Source organism: Xenopus laevis, chromosome 5S (assembly GCF_017654675.1).
Source record: "Xenopus laevis strain J_2021 chromosome 5S, Xenopus_laevis_v10.1, whole genome shotgun sequence".
Classification (NCBI taxonomy): domain Eukaryota; kingdom Metazoa; phylum Chordata; class Amphibia; order Anura; family Pipidae; genus Xenopus; species Xenopus laevis.
In genome coordinates, this window is record NC_054380.1 from 133,640,778 (window position 1) to 133,667,719 (window position 26,942).

General features: G+C 39.9%; 1 protein-coding gene across 2 annotated transcripts; it reads left to right on the plus strand.

The window, feature by feature from the left end:
• The first annotated feature begins 490 nt into the window (after nt 1-490).
• spats1.S (spermatogenesis associated, serine-rich 1 S homeolog) lies at nt 491-26,942 on the plus strand. Of its 2 annotated transcripts, XM_041565079.1 has the most exons (7): nt 498-607; nt 5,155-5,293; nt 5,580-5,704; nt 9,121-9,282; nt 11,606-11,723; nt 18,083-18,145; nt 26,660-26,942. In XM_041565079.1, exons 1-7 carry the CDS (start codon nt 586-588, stop codon nt 26,799-26,801), a joined length of 771 nt encoding a protein of 256 aa, XP_041421013.1. In that variant the 5' UTR covers nt 498-585; the 3' UTR covers nt 26,802-26,942. The 2 variants fall into 2 exon arrangements, with proteins under 2 accessions (XP_041421014.1, XP_041421013.1); XM_041565080.1 differs by lacking the exon at nt 18,083-18,145 and having other exon boundaries at nt 491-607.

The following is a 26,942-nucleotide window of genomic DNA, read 5'->3' on the forward strand; positions in this document are numbered from 1 at the left end:
CAGAATGTTTGGTACCTGAGGATTTCCAGATAATGGATCTCACCATAATTTGGATCTTCATACCTTAAGTCAACCAGAAAATGATGTAAACTTTAAATAAATTAAATAAATTCATAATATATTGGTTTGGATCATGTTTAATGTACTATTTTAATACTACAGTGAAAAGGGATTCCAATTTTAAAAATTTGGATTATTTGGATAAAATAGAGTCTATGGGAGACGGCCTTTCTGTAATTCTGAGCTTTCTAGATAATGGGTTTCTTGATAACGGGTCCCATACCTGTATAAGGCCCCCATACTGTCCTGCGGGCTTTTGTATTAGTATCTGCGCATCAGTCGGGCTCCTGAAGTGTGTGGCCCTATCACATTACTGTGCAGTTTCAGACTCCCGGCTATCAGCATTTCAGCCATTGTCTTTGGTGCAGTTTGTGGTTTCCAAGGAGAGTCCCTTGCATTGTCTCGCAGGCAGGCTGGTTGTTAGTAGCAGCTCTGTTTACATGAACACGTTGCACACAAGTCTGCCCGACACCCTCGAGAAGCTGATTCCTAACTCCCTGCAAGTGCAAAGCTGCTGCCACCACCATGACAAAACTGGCACAGAAAGGTAACGTACACATTTCCATTTCAAATTTCCCCTACATATTATTTTATTTCAAATTCCCCCTACATTTATTTTATTTCAAATCCCCCCTACATTTTATTTCATTTCAAATCCCCCCTACATTTTATTTTATTTCAAATTCCCCCTATATTTTATTTTATTTCAAATCCCCCCTACTTTTCATTTTATTTCAAATTCTCCCTACATTTCATTTTATTTCAAATTCCCCTGCATTTTATTTTATTTCAAATCCCCCCTACATTTCAATTTATTTCAAATTACCCTACATTTTATTTCAAATCCCCCCTACATTTAATTTTATTTCAAATTCCCCCTACATTTTATTTTATTTCAAATCCCCCCTACATTTCATTTTATTTCAAATTCCCCCTACATTTTATTTCAAATTCCCCCTACATTTTATTTCAAATTCCCCCTACATTTTATTTCAAATTCTCCCTACATTTTATGTTATTTCAAATTCCCCCTACATTTTATTTCAAATTCCCCCTACATTTTATTTTATTACAAATTCCGACTACATTTTATTTTATTTCAAATTCACCCTACATTTTATTTTATTTCAAATTCCCCCTAAATTATATTTATTTTCAAACTAAAGCACAGAGTTATTTTAAACCAAACTCGCAAATACAGAAGGTCCCTGGCAGTTGTCTCTATTTCTCATCATCCTCCCGACTGGCGGGGACAATTTTCAATGAACTGTCGTCTCTTATCAAAGCTGATAAAATGTTACAAATTTCATTCCAAAGTATGGTTACATTAAATAATGAATTTTTTTTTACATTGCTACATTCATCTTTTTTTTCTAAACAAATACAGATATGGGATCCCTCACTCAGAAATCCATTATCCAGAAAGCTTAGAATTATTGAAGTCCGTCTCCCATAGACAATCAAATAATTCACATTTTTAAAATGTATTTCCCTTTTCTCTGTAATAATAAAACAGTACAGGTAACCTGTTATCCAGAAACATCAGAATTACAGAAATGCCATCTCCCAAATAACTCACATTTTTTTTTAAAAATGATTCCCTTTTTCTCTAATAGTAAAACATTACCTTGTACAGGTATGTGACCTGTTATCCAGAATGTTTGGTACCTGAGGATTTCCAGATAATGGATCTCACCATAATTTGGATCTTCATACCTTAAGTCAACCAGAAAATGATGTAAACTTTAAATAAATTAAATAAATTCATAATATATTGGTTTGGATCATGTTTAATGTACTATTTTAATACTACAGTGAAAAGGGATTCCAATTTTAAAAATTTGGATTATTTGGATAAAATAGAGTCTATGGGAGACGGCCTTTCAGTAATTCGGAGCTTTCTGGATAACAGGTTTCTGTATGATGGATCCTATACCTGTACTTGATCCCAACTAAGATATGATTAATCCTTATTGGAAGCAAAACCAGCCTATTGGGTTTATTTAATGTTTACATGATTTTCTAGTAGACTTAAAGAATGAAGATCCCCAATACAGAAACATCTGCTATCTGGAATACTCCCAGGTCCTGAGCATTCTGGATAACAGGTCCCATACCTGTACCTTGTATTTGATCCCACCCAAGATATAATTAATCCTTATTGGAAGCAAAACCAGCCCATTGGGTTTATTTACTGTTTTAATGTTTTCTAACAGGAGACCCAAATTACAGAAAGACCCCTTATCTGAGCATTCTGTATAATAGATCATATGCCTGTAATATTTAAAAAAATATTGTAATGATTATTATTGAATTAAATAAAAAGTCCAATCTGCTACAGATTGACTGATACATTAATTCTCCAAGTTGCATTTTGATCCAAATCAAGTAACTTGTAACATAAAATAGATTTCTCTTTCGCCCACAACCCCAATTTTTGGCTACAATCTTATACCCCCCATTATTGCATTGTTTTTCGATTGTAGATTCTTTTGTAGAGAAATAATAAACAATTCACCAACTGCAACCTGCTGACACACGGGTTTTAGAAATCACCAAAAATGACACCTGAAAAACGAACACACACATTTTCAGGGTGAGGGAAAAAACACAATTTTTTTCCCCCCATCGATAAAATTTTTAGCAAGACATAACTGTCAAAATCAATAAATCAGTCACTTAGGGGCATATTTATCAAGGGTCGAATTTCGAATTTGAAAAACTTTGAAATTCGAATTCAAAAAGACCAACCGCAATTAAGTCAAAGTTTTTTTTTGGCCGAATAGGTCAGTTTTTGATTGAATAAGTCTGTATTCGGCCGAATTCAAATCGTACGAATTGAAATAATAGCACATTAGATCGAATTCGAATCAAAGTTTTTCCCAAAAAAAAACCTTGGATTTTTCAAAGTCCCCCAATTGACTCCAAATAGGTTCTAGGAGGCCGCCCATAGGCTAAAATAGAAATACGGCAGGTTTTAGAGAACGAATGGTCAAAGTCGAATTTTTAAAGAGACAGCACATTATAAGTTTCGATATTCGGATTTTCAAATTTTTTTCAAATTCAAATTGAATTTGGACTATTCCCTAGTCGAAGTACACAAAAAATAGCTTGAAATTTGAATTTTTTTCATTCGAAAATTCACCTCGACCTTTGATAAATCTGCCCCTAAGTGAAAAGTCTGATTATTTCTCTTTTTAATTTTAAAACCTTTGCAAATTTCCAATAAAAGGTTTTGCCCCCTAATTTATATTTTTCCATTTATACCATTTGTACCTTTCCCATGTATTAACAGTCACAAGAAAAAAAGAAATCTGTTTTTGTTAATAAATAATACAAAAATAATAATTAAATACAAATTAATAATTTAATTAATACTAACATATTTTTTTTTTTACTATTTCCATTTTCAACTATTTTATTAAAAGGGCATTTGTTCCGCTATTTCTTTAAAGGGGTAGGCCACTTTTTATTATATTATGTATAAGGGGCTATTGTTAGCAACTTTGTAAATTGTTTTTTTTTTTTTTATAGTTTTTAAAAAAATATATTTTACGACCCTTTCCAGCTGTTAAATGGGGGTCATTGATCCTGACATCCAGAAAAACTATTGCTTTGTGAGGCTTCAGTTATTCTTGTTAAATATCTTTCTAATGAGGCCTCTCTTATTCACATTCACATTTATTCAATCCACTGGTTGCTAGGATGAATTGCACACTAGCAACCAGGTAGCTGCTGAAATTCCACACTGGAGAGAGAGAGAACAAAAAGCTAAATCACTCAACAACTGGCAAAAAATATACAATGAAAACCAACTGCAAATTGTCCAAGAATATGAACGTCTGCATTCTGCATGGAAGCTTATTTATTGGTTAAATTGTAGTGGTTTTTGAAATCACGACTAAACTCTAAAACCACGTTTGTCATTGAATTGATTAAAAAATCCGAAAATAAAAAGTAGGAAGAAATAAAAACCTCTAAAAAATATGAATACCTTGAAAACCTCATTATACTTTGACAATTTGTAGCAAAAAAAAAAAAAAAACTGAAATCCTCTATAATTCTGATTAGATTACAAATGGTCCAATAGGATCAGCGCAGCTCTGATTGACTGATTCTATAGCACCTTGTTACTTGGTGAACCACAGGCTTTCGTGGTTTTTTAACTTAATACATTCCAAATTGTTAGAGCTTTTTTAGAAATTTAGAAAAACCTCACTTTTTTCGAGATTGTTAATAAATGGGCCACTAAAAGTTAATTTAATATGATTAAAGGAAAACTATACTCCCAAAATGAATACTTAAGCAACAGAAAGTTTATATCATATTAAGTGACATATTAAAGAATCTTAAAGGCTTTCGTGGTTTTTTAACTTAATACATTCCAAATTGTTAGAGCTTTTTTAGAAATTTAGAAAAACCTCACTTTTTTCGAGATTGTTAATAAATGGGCCACTAAAAGTTAATTTAATATGATTAAAGGAAAACTATACTCCCAAAATGAATACTTAAGCAACAGAAAGTTTATATCATATTAAGTGACATATTAAAGAATCTTACCAAACTGGAATATATATTTAAGTAAATATTGCCCTTTTACATCTCTTGCCTTGAGCCACCATTTCATGATGATCTGTGTGCTGCCTCAGAGATCACCTGACCAGAAATACTGCAGCTCTAACTGTAACAGGAAGAAGTGAGGAAGCAAAAGACACAACTCTGTCTGTTAATTGGCTCATGTGACCTAACAAGTATGGTTTGTTTGTGTGCACCGTGAATCCTACAATCCCAGGGGACGGCACTTACTTAAAATGGCAATTTTCTATTTAGGATTATCCAATGGCACATACTACTAGAAAGTGTATTATTATGAAAATGGTTTGTTTACATGAAGCAGGGTTTTACACGAGCTGTTTTATGCAATATCTTTTTATAGAGACCTACATTGTTTGGGGGGTATAGTTTTCCTTTAATTAAGTTCATTTTAGTTCATTTGGTTTTCCATGAAAAAAAAAGTCACTGCACTGTGGTAGCCAAAACAATTAAACACCCATCCCCCAATGACAAAACTTGTTTTTTTTTACTACATTGCAGTTGCAGAAGACAATAAGGCTCCATATCCCCCTGCTGGTGAATCGGCATCATTGCAGCCTGCCGAATTTGCGAGCACTACGATGAGAAAACATGGAGTCACTCTGCCATCTATTAACTGCCCTGTGCCCTCCTATCCCAAGTAAGTCTGCCTCGTTCTTCTTTAGGGTCATAGATTTAACCCAATAATCCCAGTTCCTCCTGCCAGTGCTGCTCCGCTAACAAGAGTGATGATATCACAATGGGGGAAGCAACAAAAGAACCAACTCCTGAAAGCAGTCTGGGAGAATGGGGTCATAATTAGCTGCACAAGCTGCTTCATGTTGGAAGTGTGAGCTGCCATACTGCACGCTACATGTTCTTTGTGTTGATAGTCTCTCATATGAACAACTCTAGGTTTTATGGTTCCATGTTCTCTCTCCTGACAGCTGGGATCTGGATTGGAAGCCCAGTGCACGCTGGTTGCCGTCGCCTCGATATTCCGACGCTCCCTTTCCTCATATAAAAGATATGAAGTTTCCAGACAGGATCAGACTAATGCGTCCAGGACCGAGTGAGTAGATGGGGGTTAGAAAATGCTCTCAGAATCCATTGTGCCGGCAGATAGGGTCGGATAGTTTTATAGATATTAATAGATCAACGACCAGAACAGAACCATATGTTTCCTTGTGTCTCATTCCCTTCCCCCTTTAGATTGCAAGCTCTTTTGCACAGGGCCTTCCTCACCTTTTATAATCTCTGGTAATGTATGTAACTCTGTATCTAACAGTATATCTATGTAACTCATGTGATTTCTTTGTATACAGTGCTGCCTGATATGTTGACGCTCTAAAAATACATGATAATAATAATAATAATAACTGACTGGAGTCTTTGCTCATCCCCAGCTATTATATTACTACAGAGAACAATGAGATCCAACAATGGCCCCAGTGGTTAATAAGAAATGAGTTATGTCATGCACAGTAATAAGATACTAATGAGTGACGTCACAATACACACAATTGCTGGCAGCAAGCCACAGTGCGTGTCCCTGTATCCTTACTACCCCCTATCATTGTCTGTATTATTCATACCCCGGCCCTTGCCGCCATATTCATACACAGGACTAATACTGGCAACACTTTTCAGTATTAACTGGTGTTTTAAAGGATAAGTTCACCTTCAACTTAACTAAAAGATGATTGAAGAAAGCAGAATTCTAAGACAATTTGCATTTTTTTTAATGACATAAATTTTAGGCTTGGAATTTAGGTCACCAGAGGTGAATTACCCTAGTAACCAGGAATTCATACTGAAATAGCAATGAATGATGAATAAGTAGAGGGCCTGCAGAGGAAAATTAGCAAATAAATTATAAATGAAAAGCGGTAAAATAAATAAGTGAGACCAATAAAAATGTTGCTTGGAAAATCTGAGTGTAAAGGTGAACTTCCCCAGGTAAAGCTGCATAATCATAAGCAGTAAAAATTTGTGAAAGGAAGTGGAGCAAATCTATCCCATGCAGGCAGACATGTTGGGGAGGATGGAGGTGTTTCACCCTTCTCATCAGTGCAGGTAATAGGGGTAAGCAGAAGAATAGAGTGTCTAGGTCGCAAAGGTGTGATGAGAAAACCTTGACCCGTATCCTAACCGAACCCGCACGAAATGCACCCGGGTTTTACCCTCTATTTATAGACTTGCACTGCCCCACCCTGCTAACAATGTGACATAAGGGGCAACCTACTATGATCCGCAAAAGGTGTGCCGAGGTCGGGTTCCCGCAGGCCTGGACTGGCCATCTGTAATGTCGGGCAAATGCCCGTTGGACCTGTCTCCGCACGATCCTCTCTGCACCGCCTTTCTGTCCCGATAGTGTTGATTAGGCTGCTGTTGCTGACAATCACCACTAGATGTCACCACTATTTCTCAAATGACTGCAGATCCTCTGTGGTTCTTCAAAGTAACCAACAGGTGTCAGCACTTCTGGAACCTGTAACTGACAAATTTTAAAAGTTTCCACTGAAAGCCCTGACCACCAATATTTATTTTTTTTAATTTTAATGGGGAACCCTGGCCACCAATATTGTTTGAACTTGGAGGGAGACACCAATTGTTTTTTAAATGGGGGAGCTGGTCACCAATTTTTTTTTTACTTTTTATCGGAGGCCCTGACCACTTTTCCCCCCTCATTTTATTGGGGGGGGGGCTGAACACCAATGTTTTCTTTTTAGCTTGTATGGGTAGAGGAGCTTGGTCGCCAATGTCACACATGTGTACAGGTATGGGACCTGTTATCCAGAATGCTCGGACCTGGGGTTTTCCTTATAATGGATCTCTCCAAAATTTGGATCTTCATACCTTAAGTCTACAAGAAAATCATGTAAACATTAAATAAACCCAATAGGCTGGTTTTGCTTCCAATAAGGATTAATTATATCTTAGTTGTGATCAAGTACAAGTTACTGTTTTATTATTACACAGAAAAAGGAAATCATTTTTAAACATTTATGTTTGATTATAATGGAGTCTATGGGAGATGGCCTTTCCGTAATTTGGAGCTTTCTGTATACTGGTTTTCCAGATAACCAATCCTATACCTGAAGTGGGCTGCTTTGATTTTTTTTGCCAGGGCTGTTTTTTTCTTCCAGTCCGGCCCTGCCCGCAGGTATTGGGCCAGATCAACCATAATTTTTACTGGCCAGGCCAGCAAAATACCGGCCAGGTGGCAACCCTACCCACACATCACTACTAGGCACATACCTCTAACTTCTCTTACCCCTAGTCCTGACCCTTGTCGTCTCACGTTCGCTGCCCACTCTTCTTGTATATCGGTTTCATATGTGTGTGTACACGTGTGCCGGGGCAAGTGGCCAGCTGAGATGAGCTTGGCCGGCCCTGCTTCCCACCACCTACCCATTCCCTTACCCGCGTGTCATTGAGATGCTCAGGGGGCAATGCATTGAACCCGCCAGGCACTTTGTGCCAGATTTGAGTCTGATGTTAGGTACAGAGTGCAGCCGGACCCCAAAAACAAGTATTTTCAAATAAGCACTTAGGGGTGTGCATGTGCTCTCCCTAGTGCTCTATTACTAATAAGTATGCACACCTTTCTGGGCTTATTTCGCTTTTTATTCAGCAGCTCTCCAGTTTGCAATTTCAGCAAAGGTTGCTAGGATCCAAATGACCCTAGCAACGATGCATTTATTTGAATAAGAGACTGGAATGTGAATAAAAGAGGCCTGAAAAGAAAGATGAGTAATAAAAAGTAGTAATAACAATAAATGTGTAGCCTTAGGGTTAAGACACACGGGCAGATTCGGGGAGATTTAGTCGCCTGGCGACTAATCGCCTCTTTGTCAAAAGTCGCCTGCGCTAAAGCACTCGCAGCACTTAGTTTTCCGAAGTTTCCTCGTGAGGCAACTTCGGGTGACTTCGGATAACGAAGTGCCGCGTGTGCTTTAGCGCAGGCGACTTTTCATTATAGCGGACGAGAAGACACGCGAAGGCAGTTCATTGTCGCCCAGGCGAAGAGCCGATTAATTAGTCGCCAGGCGACTAAATCTCCCCGAATCTGCCCATGTGTCACAAGCCTTACAAAGCATTATGCTTTTTAGATGCGGTCAGTGACCCCCATTTGAGAGCTTGAAAGTTTAGAAGAAGAAGGCAAATAAGTAAAAAAACAATAAAAAATAAATAATGAAGACCAATTGAAAAGTTGGACCATTTTATAACACACTAAAAGTTAGTTTAAAGGTGAACACACCCTTTAACTGCTGAACCAAATGACCCTATAGTCCCATATACACATGAAAGAATTAGCATCCCAGGGGGAGGGATTTATTTAGGGGGTCAGTAATGGATTTAGGGGAGATATTCTCCTGTATCTGCACATTTCGTGGACACACCCTTCTGTTGTACGTCAATACGCTGGGGTTTACAACTGCACCCTAATAATCATAGTAACTGTGGATATTTGTTCTGTACCAGGGCACATACATATGGGGGCAGAGTGGAGCTTTTATCCCAATTCTGGGTTACCCTTCACATACCACACTGGGAAGCGCTGCAGCTTCGAAGGGACGCACTTGGGAAACCGCACGTCGTTGGATGTAGAGAAGCTGGAGGCGAACATTGGGACAAAGAAAAAGGGTAAGTAAAGGTAGGCAATACTGCTCATCAGCTTCCATTATTGCATAGGAGGGTGCCAATAGCAATTATAGTCATCTTGTGCCCCTCCCAAGATTATGTAGAATATTACCCATCACTCTCAGTTGCTCAGCTCTTCAAATATCTTTCAGCAATATTAAATATTAAAATCTCTCATTCTCCCACCGTATCGCATAGTAATGGAATAGACAGCAGAGGGCACCCTGAGCTAACATTCTAGCTATTGCCATTCTATTGGCATTGTCATCCATATATATGTGTTATGTTGAGTTTTACATCATCCACACGGGCATCATCAGAAGCCAATTAACCTGCTCATATGGCTTGGGAGGAAACCTGCTCAGACTTGGGGAATGGAATTTAAAATTCCTGCTGCCCTATCAGAAAAAGGGATTATATTATAGATAGGCGTCTAATATATATGGGCAGAGACAAGGGAAATTGTTGGAAGGGTTACTGCCTGCTCTGATCTCATTTCCTATATACCAATAGGGGTTGGTAACAATTTGGAATTGGAATTTCTGATTTTTTTTTGGCGTCAAAATTCACACACTCAAATTTTAATCCCCCAATTCGAATGTAAATTCAAATGTGAGATTTATTACACCTCGACCATGGAAACAGTTCTATATCGAATATTCGCCACCTAAAAATTGCAGAGGTCCGTTGACCCATTTGAAGATGTTAATAGGCTTCCTGACATTCAAGTTTTTTTTGGAGGAAAATTGGATTTGAATTTCATTCATATTCGATTTTCGGGTCGTTCCCACTCAATCGAATTTTAGACAATCACATTTTTTCATAACCTCCCAGTCAAATTGTGAGTACATTCAAACTAGGGATGCACCGAATCCAGGATTCTGTTCGGGATTCGGCCTTTTTGAGCAGAATCCTTCTGCCTGGCTGAACTGAATCCAAATCCTAATTTGCATATGCAAATTAGGGTCGGGAGGGAAATAAAAAATGTTTTCCCCTTCCCATCCCTAATTTGCATATGCCAATTAGGATTACGATTCGGTATTCGGCCGAATCTTTCGTGAAGGATTTGGGGGTTCGGCAGAATCCAAAATAGTGGATTTGGTGCATCCCTAATTCAAATTTTAAAAAAAATTCACATACAATCAAAATTGACCTTTAATAAATCTGTCCATAGATGTGCCTAATATTCTGTATATAGGGACAGAGACAAGAGGAAGGGTTGGAAGGGTTACTGCCTGCTCTGAATTCAGTTCCTATACAGAAACAGAGACTGACAGCATTAGATAGGTACCTAATATATAGGGGAAATGTTGTAAGGGTTAACACTACTGCTCCATGAATAAGAGCTTGTATGTCCTTAAAGGAGCAGGAAAGGTTAAAACTAAGTAAGCTTTATCAGAAAGGTCTATATAAATACACCAGTAAACCCTCAAAGTAATGCTGCTCTGAGTCCTCTGTCAAAAGAAACAGCACATTTCTTTCCTTCTATTGTGTACTCATGGGCTTCTGTATCAGACTTCCTGTTTTCAGCTTAAACCTCCAGGGCTAGGGCTTGAGCATGCTCAGTTTGCTCCTCTCTCCCTCCCTTCTCTGCTGTAATCTGAGCCCAGAGCTATGAGTGAGCAGGGAGAGACTCAGACAGGAAGTGATGTCACACCAAGCTAATATGGCAGCTTCTATCCTAAACAAACAGAGAGAGTTTCTAGAGCTGGTTACTCAGGTATGGTAAAGCATTCTACAGAATAAATAGTGTTATAGCTTGCACTATTGTGGCTAATCTATTGGTAATAAACTGCTTGGTAGCTTTCCTTCTCCTTTAAGCCTTTGCTTTGCAAGTTGCATTTATGTGTGTTTGTTCTGTATATACAATATATTATACATTCCCTTTATGCGCGGCAGTATATTAAAACCCTACATTGGCCCCAGGGGCCCCTTCTGCCTGAAACACTCTCCTCTAAGCCACTAACACACTGCGAGTTTTTATGACCCTGCTGCGAGAGAGAAAACCTGCAGACCACTAAGTGCCATTTCTGTTTGCCGCCTGGATTAATGATCTGATAATTATTCAGTGGACGTCGGCGTCCTTGGGCCTTTATTGCCCACCAGGAAACATAAAGGAGAGTTTAATGTTTCCCATAAAGAAGAGCTGGGTATGTGTGTCACAATCAATTATTAATGTAGCCAACTTCACTGCTGGGCCCGGCAATGAATTAACTCGATGGTTTGAGTCTCGGTGCGGCGATACGTTCCCTCTGGGTCCCATAACTCATTCCATGTGTAGAATAGGATTGGTGCCATCGACAGCAGCTTTGTGCTTACCTTACAGTCTGTGACCCCAGGAATGGAATCCCTTTATCCAACCCCGGAGACAAGCCTTTCATTAGCCCCGAGTACAGCCCCAGCTTCCACAAATTCGGATCTACAAGGCCACTTGTCAATTTAAGGTGCGTATTTTTTTTTGGTCTGTATTGTGTCATAGCAGGGAGGGAAAGAAGGGACCTAAAATCCCCCCAAAAGTTATCGGCCTCCTTTACTGTTATCTGGCCAACGGTAAAGGGGTTTTTCACATTTGAGATAACTTTTAGTATGACGTAGAGAGGGATATTCTGAGATAATTTGCAATTGGTTTTGTTTTTTTTTTTCATTTGTGGTTCTTGAGTCATTTAGCTTTTTATTCAGCAGCTCTCCAGTTTGCAATTTCAGCAATCCAAATTCCCCTAGCAACCAGGCATTGATTTGAATAAAAGACTGGAATATGAATAGGAGAGGGTCTAAATAGAAAGATGAGTAATAAAAAGCAGCAATAATAATAACTGCACAGACTTGCAAAGCATTTGTTTTTTTTTTGGATGGGGAAAATTACCATCATTTGAAAGTTGGAAAGAGTCGGAAGAAGAAGGCAAATGATTAAAAAACTATAAAAAAAAAAAAAATAATGAAGGCCAGTCGCTTAAAATTAACCATTCTATAACATACTTAAAGGGACACTGTCATGGGGAAAAAAATTTTTTTTCAAAATGAACCAGTTAATAGTGCTGCTCCAGCAGAATTCTGCACTGAAATCCATTTTGAAATCTGACATGGGGCTAGACATATTGTCACTTTCCCAGTGATAAACTTCAATCACTCTTTACTGCTGTACTGCAAGTTGGAGTGATATCACCCCTCCCTTTTTCCCCCCAGCAGCCAAACAACAGAACAATGGGAAGGTAACCAGATAACAGCTCCCTAACACAAGATAACAGCTGTCTGGTAGATCTAAGAACAGCACTCAATAGTAAAATCCAGGTCCCACTGAGACACATTCAGTTACATTGAGAAGGAAAAACAGCAGCCTGCCAGAAAGCATTTCTCTCCAAAAGTGCAGGCACAAGTCACATGACTTGGGGCAGCTGGGAAATTGACAAAATGTCTAGCCCCATGTCAGATTTTAAAATTGAATATAAAAAAATCTGTTTGCTCTTTTGAGACATTGATTTCAGTGCACAATTCTGCTGGAGTAGCACTATTAACTGATTCATTTTGAAAAAAAAATTTTTTCCCATGACAGTATCCCTTTAAAGTTAAAAGGTGAACCAAACCTTTAATAATGTTACAAAGGGGACAGTAACTGAGCCCTGGCATTAAATATAGGGCCCTCTTTATGCATTGCACCCGTAACTATAAACACTTATGTGATGCTCAATATGTTGCAAGTGGAACTTGGGTGAGATTCACACGTTTGGGCGCAGTTTGTGCCCATAGCATAGCACACAGTGGTAGAATTTAGCAGTGACTTACAGCAGAGGCAATAATGCTGGAATGCTGTGATGCATTGTGGGTAGAAACCTGCCTTATTGCACCAATATATTTCAGTTAAAGTTAATAAATCCCCTAATCGCTGTAGGAGAACATTCATGTAGACACAACAATGGACTTAAATATACAGCCAAGCAATGGGAAGCCAAGACCGACAGTGGGCAAATTTGCCCTGTGGGCAGTTACCCATAGCAACCAATCCATGATTGGCTTTTTTTTTCAGCAAGCTGCAGCTAGAACAATGAATTTAATAATTTGTTTGGTTGCCATGGGCTACTGCCAAGGGCAGATTTCCCCAGTGTCATACCTACCAACTTTCCAGTTTTGAGCAGGACAGTCCCTCTTTTGACAGCTCAACTCGCAGTCCTGCGTTTGGACTGAAAAGTCCCGATTTCTCTGCACTGAACAGTCAAAAAAGATACAATGTTTCTAACTTAATTGGCTCTTGGCAAAGAGCCCAGAATAGATACATGTGTAACAGTTTTGTCCCTTAGGAGAACTGAGACTCACAGCTTAAAGGGCAATTCATTAGTAAAACTGTAATAAAACAAAAAAAAAAAAACTACAGAAATGTGTTCAAACTTTCATAATCTGGCAAATTTAGTAAAATGAGTATGGTAATTAGGGGATGTGGCCACAAAAAGGGCCGTGGCCAATTGTTTTTGCAGAATGTTGGGAGGTATGCAGTGTTGCTGATTGACCCCCAACAAGTCAAACACAGAAGCAGGAGAAGGCCAACGGAATTAGCTGTGCTACTCTCCAAACTGTGAGAGGATCATAAGTACGGCAAACTCACAGCCTGTATCTGCCATATTATAGGTTTGTTGCCAGATTTTCAATTGCTTCCAATATACAGTAAAAGACAATGGATACAAAGAGAAGGGGTTACATGTGTATGCCGGAACATATGCTGCCCTTTTATTCGAAATCAGAGATGGGCATTGTGCCTGAGCAGTGCTTATGGGCACCACCTGTTAATATTCCTACTACACAATGCTCAAGACCTGGGGTTTTCTGGATAATGGATCTTTTCTGTAATTTGGATCTTCATACTTTAGGTCTACTAGAAAATCATATAAACATTAAATAAACCCAATAGGCTGGTTTTGCTTCCAATAAGGATTAATTATATCTTAGTTGGGATCAAGTACAAGCTACTGTTTTATTATTACACAGAAAAAAGGAAATACATTTAGAGATGTGAATTATTTGATTATAATGAAGTCTATCTTTCTGGATAACGGGTTTCCCGATAACAGATCCCAGACCTGTATAACGCGATTAACTGCTTTGCCAGAATGAGCGCTTGCAAAAAAAAACACCAGAGAGAAATCTGTTAGGAATCAGCATTGTATACAGGTATGGGATCCGTTGCCGGGAAACTCGTTATCAATAAAGCTCCGAATTATGGCAAGCCTGTCTCCCATAGACTCCGTTATAATCAAATAATACAAATTTTTAAAGATTATTTCCTTTTTCCCTGTAAAAATAAAACAGTAGTTTGTACTTGATCCCAACTAAGATATAATCAATCTTTATTTGAAGCAAAACCAGCCTATTGGGTTTATTTAATGTTTACATGATTTTCTAATGGAGATCCAAATTACAGAAAGATCCCTTATCTGGAAACTCCCAGGTCCCGAGCATTCTGGATAACAGGTCCCATACCTGTATGCTGATGTGTAATATTCATCTATACAGGTGAATATTTATTCAGTGTTTCTTTGCCCATTCTATAGCCTAGTTTTGTTGTTGTCAGCAGTACATGTAGCTGAGAGATATAGCCGGATATATCCCATATATGTATCCCTAGTAGTGATGGGCAAAATTATTTGGCAGGCGCAAATTCACAGCGAATTTGCGTGATTCGCCGCTGGCGAATACATTTGCGAAACAGCTGCGAAAATTCGGTGGCGTCAAAAAAAAATGGACGCCGGCGTTTCTGGAATAAAACACAATATCTGTTTGGGATTCCCGGCACTGCGACTCTGCGTTACAAGTCAGTGGCATTTACAGTCGCTTATTTTACAAACAAATATCAATAATTCAGCAAAACTTGAGTGTAATTATAGTACAACTGCCTTGGCCGCCCAGGTTTCACTGAATAAAACATTGAGTCTTGTGACCCTGAGTAAGCCAAATGCAAGGCAAGAAGAATGAGATCACGGAGTGATGTTTGATTATCAGGTCAGTGACCAAATACTTGGCATTATTAGCCAGTCAATGGCAATCTGCTAGACTCCCAGTGGACTAACAGGTTAAGTGATGATCACTCAATAAACGGTCAGTAACCATGGTTTTTATACTCATGAGACCCGGTGATGAGTTGGGGTCGATTGCAATAGTTTCCCTGGCCATTGGGTCGCAAAACGTCAGAATCATTTGTCAATTAGGGTTGCCACCTGTCTGGATCACCTGCCCAGGTCAAAACTGGACGCCTGGTTTTCCAAATTAGGAAAACCAGACGGGGTTTCCTGAGATTGATGCGGCGATTGTCAAATCGCCAATCACCGCGTCATAGCCCCGCCCCTGACTTCACAGTCCCGCCTCCCCCACATCACAGCCCGCCCGCTACACCATGTCCCACCCCCGCTGTGTCATGGTCCTCCCCCCGGAGTTCGTCGGGTGGAAAGGTGGCAACCCTAGTGCCAATACCCTGAAAGGGGTTGTCAACTTTAAATTAACTGTTAGTTTGATGTAGGGAGGGATATTCTGAGACAATTTGCAATTGGCTTTATTTTTTATTACTTTTGGTTTTTGAGTTATTTAGCTTTTTATTCAGTAGCTCTCCAGTTTGCAATGTCAGCAATCCGGTTGCTAGGGTCAAAATTACCCTAGCAACTATGCACTGATTTGAATAAGAGACTGAAGTATAAATAGGAGAGGCCTGAATAGAAAGATGAGTAATAAAAAGTAGCAATAACAATACATTTGTAGCCTTAAAGAGCATTTGTTATTTGGATGGTCAGTGACCCTCATTTGAAAGCTGGAAAGCAACAGAAAAAGAAAGCAAATAATTTAAAAACAAGAAAAAGAGAAAAAAATGAATGCCTTTGAAGAGCGACTCGGCCGCCCACCGTGCCCCCCCTCGACTGACTGCACACGCATTCGCAGAATGCGGCAGGGGAGGGAGCACTGGAAGGGAGAGAGAGCAGAAGGGGAGTGAGCGTCGGAGGGGAGGCAGATAGTTCTGGAGGGGAAAGAGAGCAGGAGGGGAGGGGAGAGAGCGTCAGAAGGAAGGGGAGAGAGCACTGGAGGGGAGGGATAGCAGGAGAGGAGGGAGCGGCGGGAGGGGAAGGAGAGAGCACTGGAGGGGAGGGAGCTCGGGAGGGGAGCGAGAGAGCACCAAAGGGGAGGGGAGGGAGAGCAGGAGGGGAGAGATAACAGGATATTGGAGGGGAGGGAAGCAGGGTAAAACAGCGAACATGGACTAGGGGTAGGCAGAAGACAGGTACCTTCCCACTGCCCCCCTTTCGTTGAGCCCTAGGCAGCTGCCTCTTCTGCCTACCCCTAGTTCTGGCCCTGTCCAACTCAGACCTGCAGCGTTCATGTTGAAGTAAATGGGAGAAGTCCTGAAGATATCCTGATCTGCGCTGGGTTTCGTGCGATCATCCAAAGATTTCAGAGTTTTCAGACGTCAGATCTGAAAAATTCGTACTATTCGAATTTTTTCACAATTTTACGACGTTTTACCCACACAGAAAAATGTATTAATAAATAAGGGGAAAATCAGTGTGGATTTTGTCAGACTATTTTACAGAAAATTATTCCGAAATTTTCAGATTTTGGTAAATAATCCGTTTAGACTCCTTATTTTACCAGACAGTACAACACCAGACCTTCAGTTGAAACCATTCACGTACCATTTCATTGCAATGTCCTTCCTCAGACAATACTTACTTTAAAGGGCTGGTTCACCTTTAAGTTAACTTTTAGTATTTTAAGCAACTTTGTCTTCGTTATTTATATTCAATAGTTCTTGAACTATTTGGCTTCTTCTTCTGACTCTTTCCAGCATTCAAATAAGGGTCACTGACCCCATCTAAAACAAATGCCCTGTAAGGCTATAAATGTATAGGTATTGTGACTTTGTATTACTTCTCTTTCTATTCAGTCCCTCTACTAGTCATATTCCAGTCTCTTATTCATATCAGTACATGGTTGCTATGGCAATTTGGATCCTAGCAACCACATTGTTGAAATTACAAACTGGAGAGCTGCTGAATAAAAATCTAAATAATTCACAGACCACAAATAATAAAAAATGAAAACCAATTGCAAATTGTCTCAGAATGTCAATCTCTACATTAAACTAACATTTCATTTAAAGGTGAACAACCCCTTTAAAGGTTTCAACTGCAATCTGGTTGCTAGGGCTTAATTACCCTGGTCACAAAACGACAGTTTAGAAGTCACAATGGAATAGTAGAGGGTATGAAAATAAAATAAAAATTGTGAGGATGACAATAAGGATTAACCTTCACAGTTGATCTGCTTTTTGGAAGCCAAGGTCAGTGACCCCCAATAGCCAGATAGCATTACAGGTAAAATAGGAATCATTCAAAACACATACTAAATATATAATAAAGCTGAAACGTTGTTTAGAATAGGTCCATCTATAAAATACTAAATTATATTTAAAGGAGAATTTGGCAGCTCCAGTGGAACTAAAACAACCTCCCCCTTGTTAGCACAAGGCTGACCCAGTGGATGTGAATTAATATTCATAAAGTTTGCAGACAGTTATTTATCTGTATCAGCATTAAAGTCACATTTTTGCAGCATTGGAGGTTTTATCGGGTGCCGCACGGATCGGTAGATTATGGAAGTGCCGACGGTGCAGAAGTTTTATGCGCAAAACAATCTGGTTACTTTACTAATGAGCGGCTCTTTGGTTGCACAGGCTTCTCTCTCTAAAGCCTAATTGCTCAGATGAATGCTTCTCACTATAGATGAGCAATCAATCCCTAACAGTAAATTACAGTCTATTTCTCTTGTCTTTCAGGGACTCGTATAGAGTGAGGGCAGATACATTCATTCCGCTGCAGAAACCGCCCCCCAAACCTCGGTATGTACTCAATATGCAATATCGCCACCTTAATTTTGACTACAGTGGGATCTATTAAAGGGAGAAATTATCCAATTGCCAAAAGAAAAATCAAGAAAAATGTTGCTGCCCCCCCTACGCAGGGCCGGAACTAGGGGTAGGCAGAAGAGGCACCGGCCCAGGGTTGCCAGGTCTAATTTTGAAAAACAGCCAAGTCAGCTACAAAACCAAAAAATAGCACAATATGCGTGGTGAAAATTCTCACGGTTTCGCAAATTGGGACAGATTTATCCATCAGCAGGGGTATAGGGTATAGGAGGTATAGGGGCCACACAAGGCCCTAATACATATACGATTTCAATAAATATTGGTAAAACAGGTCAACCTATAGACATATTGGTGGCCAGAAGATCTTTGCCCCGAAATTATCTGAAATTGAGGAAAGTCAACGGAAAATGCTTAGGAGAGATGGGAGATGAGAGACGGGAACCCAAAATCTGGTAACTCCCGACTTCTACACCTCATTCCCATTGCATGCTGGGTATTGTAGTCTTACATTAAACTTGTTTAATGCAAACTTGTTGTTAAACAACACCTACGTTACCCAACATACATTGAGAAACACAGGCTTGGCAAGAAAAAAAAACATTGGCTGGTTTCCAAAGTAAAAACCAACCAAAGGCCCAAAAAGTAGCCCAAATCCGTACCGTGGCTAGTTTGTACTATCAAAAGCCGCATGGGCTTTAAATTAGTACCCCAATTTGGCTGGAAAATCACCAACCTGGCCACCCTACACTGTCCTAGGGCACAACTATAGGGGGGGCTATGCAGGTACCTGTTCTTCCTACGTAATCGCTTTCCTCTTCTGTCTGCTGCTTCCCTTCCCCACTCCGGCCCACCCCTCTGCCGCCTCCCCTCCCCACTCAGGCCCGAGCGAGGTTCCCAGCTGGGTTGCCTAGTGCACATTTGTAGATTTCAAGGATTTATGTCCTTATTCCTCTTTATACTGCCACGATTTGGCCTGTCCTAACTTTAGACTTTGTCACCCATAACCAGTTCTACATAGTGAGAAACTGTTGGTAGTAGTGATGGGTGAGCCAGCCCGAAACCAACATACCAGCTTCTGTAGAAGATAACCCGTTCTATAGTTGGTAATTATCTGCTATAGAAGCTGAGAACTATATCCTATGACCTAGAACCCTAATGGCATGTCTGAAGGTAGAAGCATTGGGTGCTGATCCCCACTGGTAAGACAAAATACTATGGTTTAAGCAAATTACATAGATGGGGGTCCAGGAAAGACTCAAAATGGGTTTCTTCCCCCAGACCCATACCCAATTATATATTTAAAGGGTTAGATTGCAGGGTCAATGTGGGTTAGTCACATGGTGGTGGCCCTTCTTATATCAAATGACAGCCCTGAGAATAGATAAATATAGGGAATGTAGCCTCTTCAATATGTGGAGACATTAGTGGCCAGATTTATCAAAGGTCGAATTTCGAATTTCTGTGAACTTTTTTTACTCTAATAAATTCAGACTCACAAATCGAATATGAGGTTATTTAGGAAAAAAATAGAACGTCTAATATTTGATCATATAGTCCTAACTCAAATCACATTTGAATTGAGTTCAAATCGAGTTTTCCCTTTGGAAAAAACTTGAATGTCAGAAAGGCAATTAACATATTCAAATTGTTCAATGGACCTCTGCCATTGACTTGTAAATGAAAATTCGAATTTACTATTTGACCCTTAATAAATCTGCACCTAGGTGTCAAGGAGTTCCATGACGATAAGGCCGTGAAACTTTTATTTGGATCCAAGTATTGCATTATATCGCCACTGATATTGTACTATATGGCTAAAAGTGTCCAGATGCATTTTTTGAGAAAGTATTCAAGTATCTAAAATAACATGTGCTCAGGGGCACCCTCACTGAGTTCCAAGTTGTGAATGGAACCAATGACGTAGAACCAATAAAAGATCTATTTTTAGGGAGCATGATTTTGTAATGTACATGATGATCATGAAGAAACTTAACATCACCATGAGCAATGTAAAACTTTGTCTGGAGTGAAGAAAAGGTCACCACCATTGGACTGTGGAACAGTGGAAAGTGTCCTCCAGAACGATAAATGGCATTTCCTCATCTGGCAGATTGATCTTAAATTCTATGTTTATTAGATGCCAGGAGAGCACTACCTGATGGGTAATGTCAATGGTTATAATTTGTGGAGGGGAAATTATGATGTTTTTCCTGGTTAGGGCTGAGTTCCCTGGTTCAATTTACAGAAAACCTGTAGTACAGTGTACAATAACATTCTAGAAAAATCTATGCATCCTACTATAACTCAATGGGGTTAGGAAGGCCCTTTCCTGTTTCAGCCTGATATTCTTCCCATGGACAAAATAAGGTACATATAGAATTAGTTAGTTGAGTTTGAGGTGTAGAAACTTGACTGTTCCACACAGAGTCCTGATCTCAACCCAACAAACCCCTCTATGACTGTGAACCGGGTCAGCACCAAACCTCACTAATGGTTCTGTGGCTGAAAAGCAGATCCCACTAACAATTTCCCAAAAATAAGTGGAAATCCTTCCCAGAAGAGAAGTAGCTCACAGTCATAGCAGCAAAGGACCAACTTCATATTAATATCTTTCCTTACAGAATGAGATAGAGGTGTCCATATAGCTTTTTTGTATAGAGGCTTTGAAGTATGAGTAACAACATTCCTTACCCACCACAAGCTGCACTTACAATGCCCAATTACACCCAGACAATGTTTGTGTAAGCCTTACCTTTTATGTATAGATAGTGGCAACCGATAAGTAGAGTTTCACCAATGCTACGGTCTCTGGAGCATGGCTGGGGGTCCAAGTATGAAGGCCAGTTAGGGTGAAATTTGGTGAAGGGAGTCTAGTCTCTCCTAGAAACCTCTGGAAATCAAGCTTGAAGGTCTGTTAGAGCGAGATTTGAAGTTTACACTTATTTGCTGTCCTGGATATTCTTGGAACTATGACTGATCCAGCATTTTTTTCACATATCTGTAAGATTGTGTAACCCTTTTGACACCCCTTTGTCGGTGTGGCACTTACCTGATGACACGGGACAAACCTGAGCCACTCCACAGTGGCATTGGGAGAGACTGGGTACCTGGTACTTAATAGCGCAGTGCATCCACCTAGTGGGATCCAGGAATGTACCTACGGGTAGCCCCACTAGGCACATAGCAATAAAACAGACACAATATTTGTTAAACTGAATAATTGTTTATCTAAAATAAATGTAAAGGGCAGCTAGTACAAACAGCACTCCTACCAAGTAGCAATAGGGCCTCAGTATCTAACTCGCTTGCTCTAACTATCTGCCAAATAAAAAGAAGTCCTTTAATGTCTTTCCAAAAACTGTCTCTGTATCTTCAAGAGCTTCTAGGGTACTGTCCCTTTAAACAGGATACTCACTCTAAAAGTCTCTTTGGATGATTCACACAGATCCTTCAGGCATGTCCAACACTTGCAGCTCTGCAGTGCGACTACCAGCCCCTTTGGATATTCAGATGGAAATCCCCTGCTGATGCTGGTTTCTCTTCCAGTCTGGATTCCTTTCATACTCTCTGTCCCTCTAGGGACAGTATCTGGTGTCTCTGTGCCAGCCTAATCTGAAGGTCTGCTTTTGGTGGTGCCTTCCAGCTCTCTGGGCCCACCATCAGTTCCTCTTACTCTCTCTCTGTCCACCATGTGGTTCTCTCTGCCAGGCTGCTCTCTGCCAGGCTCTGCTACTTCCTCTTCCTGCCAGCCACTCACTAGCTGCTGTGTCACTTCCTGCAGCACTGAGATCACTGTGTAACTGGTTGCTAGGTAACGGCTTACAGCAGACAGACACAGGCTTTGTGCCAGCTCCATTACATGGAACTGCTGCAGAGGGATAAGTGCAAGGATGTTGTACTTCCCAACAATTATTATCCAATGGGGGTCTTGACCAGATGTAGAACCTCAAAGCGGCTTTCCAACTATGGTTGTGACCTGTCCAGATTTGACCCGGACAGCCCGGTTTTTGGGAGGGCTGTCTAGATCAAAACTGCGTGCCAGGTTTTCCTAATTTGGAAAACTGACAGGATTCCCTTAAGTTGAAGCGGTGATTGGCCAATCAGCAACCGCCACATTATAGCTCCGCCCACCGACCCGGCCGTGCGACGTCACCGTCCCACTCATAATGTCATCGTCCTGCCCTGTGATGTCATTGGCCTGCCCGGAGCTCCCGGAAAGGTGGCAACCCTATTAACAGAAAAGGTTAAAAAAAAACAAAGAGTTGGAATGATATTGTTAATGCTGATTAGCTTTCCTACATAACCATGGAATATTTGGTTATGTGAGTTGTTATAGACAAATCTATGCGATGTCCTGGTGCCTTCTGGAACTGTAACAGAATTAATGAATAATGTCTTTTATATGTAACCGTCTTATGATCTAGTGGGAAAGGAACAAGTATGAAAGAACAATAAAGTCCGTCTTCATAGCTTGATAATGCCATGGAAATGAAACTGCAGACAAAATTCCTTCTTGATAATGAGAATGTATCTTCCTTTAAATGAGAGAATAAACAAAACAGCCTGCCTATTCATTACTTTGTGAGGCCATTTACATTCTGCTTGGGTAGCACTGTTCATACCTGCTAATTGACTTCACGTATCGCCAGCTTTATAAAAGGTAATGAGATCCTTGTTTCCATTGGCTTCCCATGATTAATTTTATGGCTCCATGGAATCAATGTCAGAAACTTTTCTCTGCTCAATGACCGACTCTTTGCATTTGGTTCATTTCTTTGCTCCAAGCATTAATTGTTGTTAATCATTTCTGAGTAAGGTTCTGTAGGGACCTATAGGATCTGCTATGCCCTATAGAGTTAAATCCCTACCCTTTTTCTTATATCTATTGTTATTGGGCATAAGCCTTTGTAACTTGTCATTTAGTACACCATTAGTTATTGGTCAAAGGGTGTAATACCATTTCCTGCCACACTGCTATATAGTGTTGTGTAGGGAGTGGCCTCTTCCTCTTTGGCTCCTGGTGTCTGTGCTGCTATGTGTTTCCCATTGAGCCTGGTATCACCAAGGCCCCAGTAAAGCCATTTGCCCCAAAGGGACCTGTACCGTTGGAGAATAAATCAGGGACCAGGAAACCCTGTGAACGAGGTTAGCTATCATAGGGAAGATTTTTTACTGACTCTCTAGGAGAGTGAGATAGTCAGCTTTATATAGCATGAGCAGCTGTGTGCTCCATCAAGGATAGTAGCAGGGAGTAGCTTCCTAAAGGCTTCTTGTTTGCCTTTAGTGCAGGGAATAGGGTGTTAGGCTTTAGACTTCGTCTCCCTAACTACTCCACTGGTGATCCTGATCCCCACAGAGGTATATCTGTCTTCTGGGAATTGATTTACACTTGACTACTATTATTAGAATCAAATTGGAAGCAGAATCAATAAATATTACTGGTAAGCATGCCGGAGACCTCTAGTGACCAAACAGAGGTAAAACCATAAACTCAATAATTTCTCCAAGGCATGCTAGTAGGTAAAAAAATATATTTTATTCACATCAATAGTTAAAAGACATGGATAGTATCCCCTCTAACGCCTAACGCGTTTCATGCTTACCCAGCACTTAGTCATAGGCAGAATCTGCCTAGTCATAGGCATCCATGTCTTTTAACTATTAATGTGAATAAAATATATTTTTTTACCTACTACCATGCCTTGGAGAAATTATTGAGTTTACACTTGACTACTATGCCTTATGGGAGTGACAGTCTTCATTATGCTGTATCATCTTCTGCTATCCTCCCTCCTCTGTGATATGCTATACCTGCATCATCTCCTGCGTGAGTAAACCTGTGGTCACTTGCATTTGCATTTGTTATAATAAACCATCTACTTTAGTTGCACCAAAGAACCTCCTGGCGTCCAATCAATCCATTTTTATATGCAGTAGCCTGTGTGTTGTAGTTATACTACATCTTAAAGGACAAGGAAAGGCAAAACAATAAAATCCCATTTTTACATTCTTCAATGAAAAATAAACCTTTCTACAATATACTTTAATTAAAAAATGTGTACAGTTTTTATAAGAAACCTGACTGTATGCAGTGAAATTCTCCCTTCATTTACTGCTGTGGATAGGAATTGTCAGACGGTCCCTAACTGCTGAGCAGGGAAACAATCATACTTATGAACAGCAGGGGGAGCTTCCGCCTTACTTACCAGCCATGCAGAATTCAAGCAGCTTTGTTTATGACGATCCCTAAGCAGCCCAGACCACACTGAGCATGTGCAGGGTCAGGGTCAGGCCAAGATGTATAACAAAGTTACAAGATGGTGGCCCCCAGTGGCCAACTTTGAAAGCATAAATCATTTGTTTGATTAGGCTTTGTGGTGCAGTAAGTTCATGCTTATGTTTAGTATACAAAATACAGCATTTCTAGCCTTATTCTATTTTAGACTTTCCTTGTCCTTTAAAGAGATAGCTTCCACTTGACGAAGCCCCTGACCCTTTTTTGTAAGTCGCATGTAGCCAATGCTCTATCATACTAGTGGGTATTTGTCTAAGTACAGCCAAATAGGTGCTACAGTTCTGTAACACCCTCTTGGACTCCCCCTTGGACCAAGGTTGTACATTCTTACCATATACCAGGACCTGAGTCCCCTTTGCTAAGTAAAAGGGAATTAACTCTCATGGCAGTGCCTCCACCTAATGGGATCCTGGAATAGACCTGCGGATGGCTCCATTAGGAAAACATTCAAACACCCACAGTGCTGTATAACAAACATCAACTTTATAATAAACAGACAGTGCAGAAGTAAATATGAATTTGCATAATAATGACCCACTACTCTGGGGAACCTGTTGCAGTCCCATCCTGGCACCTCCCTGCCAGACAAAGTCCCACACTCCACTCCTGGCTGATAAAGAGTCTCAGTCCCTTTTCCCCAAAGAGCATTACTTTCCCCAGGTAGCACTACCTGCCCAAATACCAAATGGCAGGCACAGCAACAAAGCCTGTTTCACAAACAGGAGACCCACTGAATCCTTTTGTGCATCGAATTTAATGCATTTGAAGTGAGAAAAAAATTGTTGCGCATGTAAACAATTTTGCGTGTAAAAAAATCGACACCTATTGACTTCAATGCGTTTTGCAAATGTTCATGTTTTTTTGGACAGATTAGCTCATCAATAGTGATAAATATATATTATTTTTTGTTTGTTTGTTTCCCCCAGTTTCCATGTCATGCATGTTCAGCATGTTGTTTAATGGGGTTGTCCACCTTCAAATTAATTTTTAGTATGATGTAGAGAGATTGATATTCTAAGATATTTGCAATTGGTCTCTTTTTTTTTTTCAGAAGTTCTCCAGTTTGGAATTTCAGTAGATATCTTGTTGCTAGGGTCTAAATTAAACTAGAAACCAGGCAGTGGTTCAAATGAGAGATGGGATATTAATAGGGAAGGGTCCAAATATAAAGAGAAGTAATAAAATAATTAATAAATAAATAAATAAAATTTTAGCCTCACGGAGCAATCGTTTTTGGCTGCTGGGGTCAGTGACCCCATTTTGAAAACTGGAAAGAGTCAGAGGAAGAAGACAAAAAGTTTTTTAAAAAAACTATAAGAAATAAAAATGAAGATCAACTGAAAAGTTGCAAATTTATAATATACTGAAAGTTAAAGGTGAACTACTTTAAACTTGCTTTCCATTGTTTTAGGCTTGTTGAGTACAGACTTTGGTATCACCTCCAATAGCCTTCCTTTTGTGTTATAATTCCCTTTTACAAGAAGATAATGGGGTATGGGCTGCCCACCAAGGGTCTATGAACTAATATAACTGGGGCTGAAATGTTCTGAGCTATAGAGATATGAAAATACTATGCCAGCACGTTATTCCTCCAGGTAACAGCCATTATTCAGCAGGAACAGCCCCTTAGCTGTCTTTATAACCTGTTCAAAGTGGGGATGCACCGAATCCACTATTTTGGATTCGGCCGAACCCCCGAATCCTTTGCGAGAGATTCGGCCGAATACCGAAACGAATCCGAACCCTAATTTGCATGAAAAAATCCTGCTGAAAAAGGCTGAATCCTGGCCGAATCCCGAACCGAATCCTGGATTCGGTGCATCCCTAGTTCAAAGAAATATTATGCAAGCTATACTAGTTTAGGTATAGATCTGTATTAAGCAGGGACAGCCCCAGTGGGGTAACTAGAGTAACCTTGTTTCATGCTAAATGGGCACAAAACCCTTTAGGTATACATGTCCTAATAAATACTTTTTAAATTGTACCATTATTTTGCTACTGCATTTATTAACTGTGGGTCTTTTCACTCACTTTGAGCTTTTCCAATCCTCCTATATGCAGTCCACTTCTAAAGTCTCTAACATAACATTGTTCAACCTGCCTTCCTAAATGGCAAGATTTATAAAGAATCATTAGAGAAGACGTTTGAGCCTCGTGATGACAAGTGCTTTTTGCTGTCCTTTTATCACTAGGGTCCCATACAGAGAGAAGGAGGCCAAGCAGAACTGGGAGGAATCAAAGCAAGAAGTGAAGGAGCTGAACACATGGAAACCTTCCCAGCGGAGCTTCACACTTGAATTACCTGTCAATGGGCAGCAAAAAAATGGAGAATAACAATGGCGAGGATTGGAGGGGGGTTACATTTGGGGGAAATGCTTCACATTTCAGGGCAGGCAAGCGATGTCCTTTTGTATGTGTTTTTTTCTGCAGCTTGGTTACATTGAGAATAAAGTACTGTTGGGATTTTGCTTTTCA

What these genes read in the sequence shown, in the direction of transcription:
- spats1.S (XM_041565079.1), top strand. Translation starts at nt 586, where the DNA reads ATGACAAAACTGGCACAGAAAG. An exon ending in ACTAATGCGTCCAGGACCGA is followed by an intron (nt 5,705 to 9,120) that starts GTGAGTAGATGG and finishes GTTCTGTACCAG; the next exon opens with GGCACATACATATGGGGGCA. An exon ending in CATTGGGACAAAGAAAAAGG is followed by an intron (nt 9,283 to 11,605) that starts GTAAGTAAAGGT and finishes CTTACCTTACAG; the next exon opens with TCTGTGACCCCAGGAATGGA.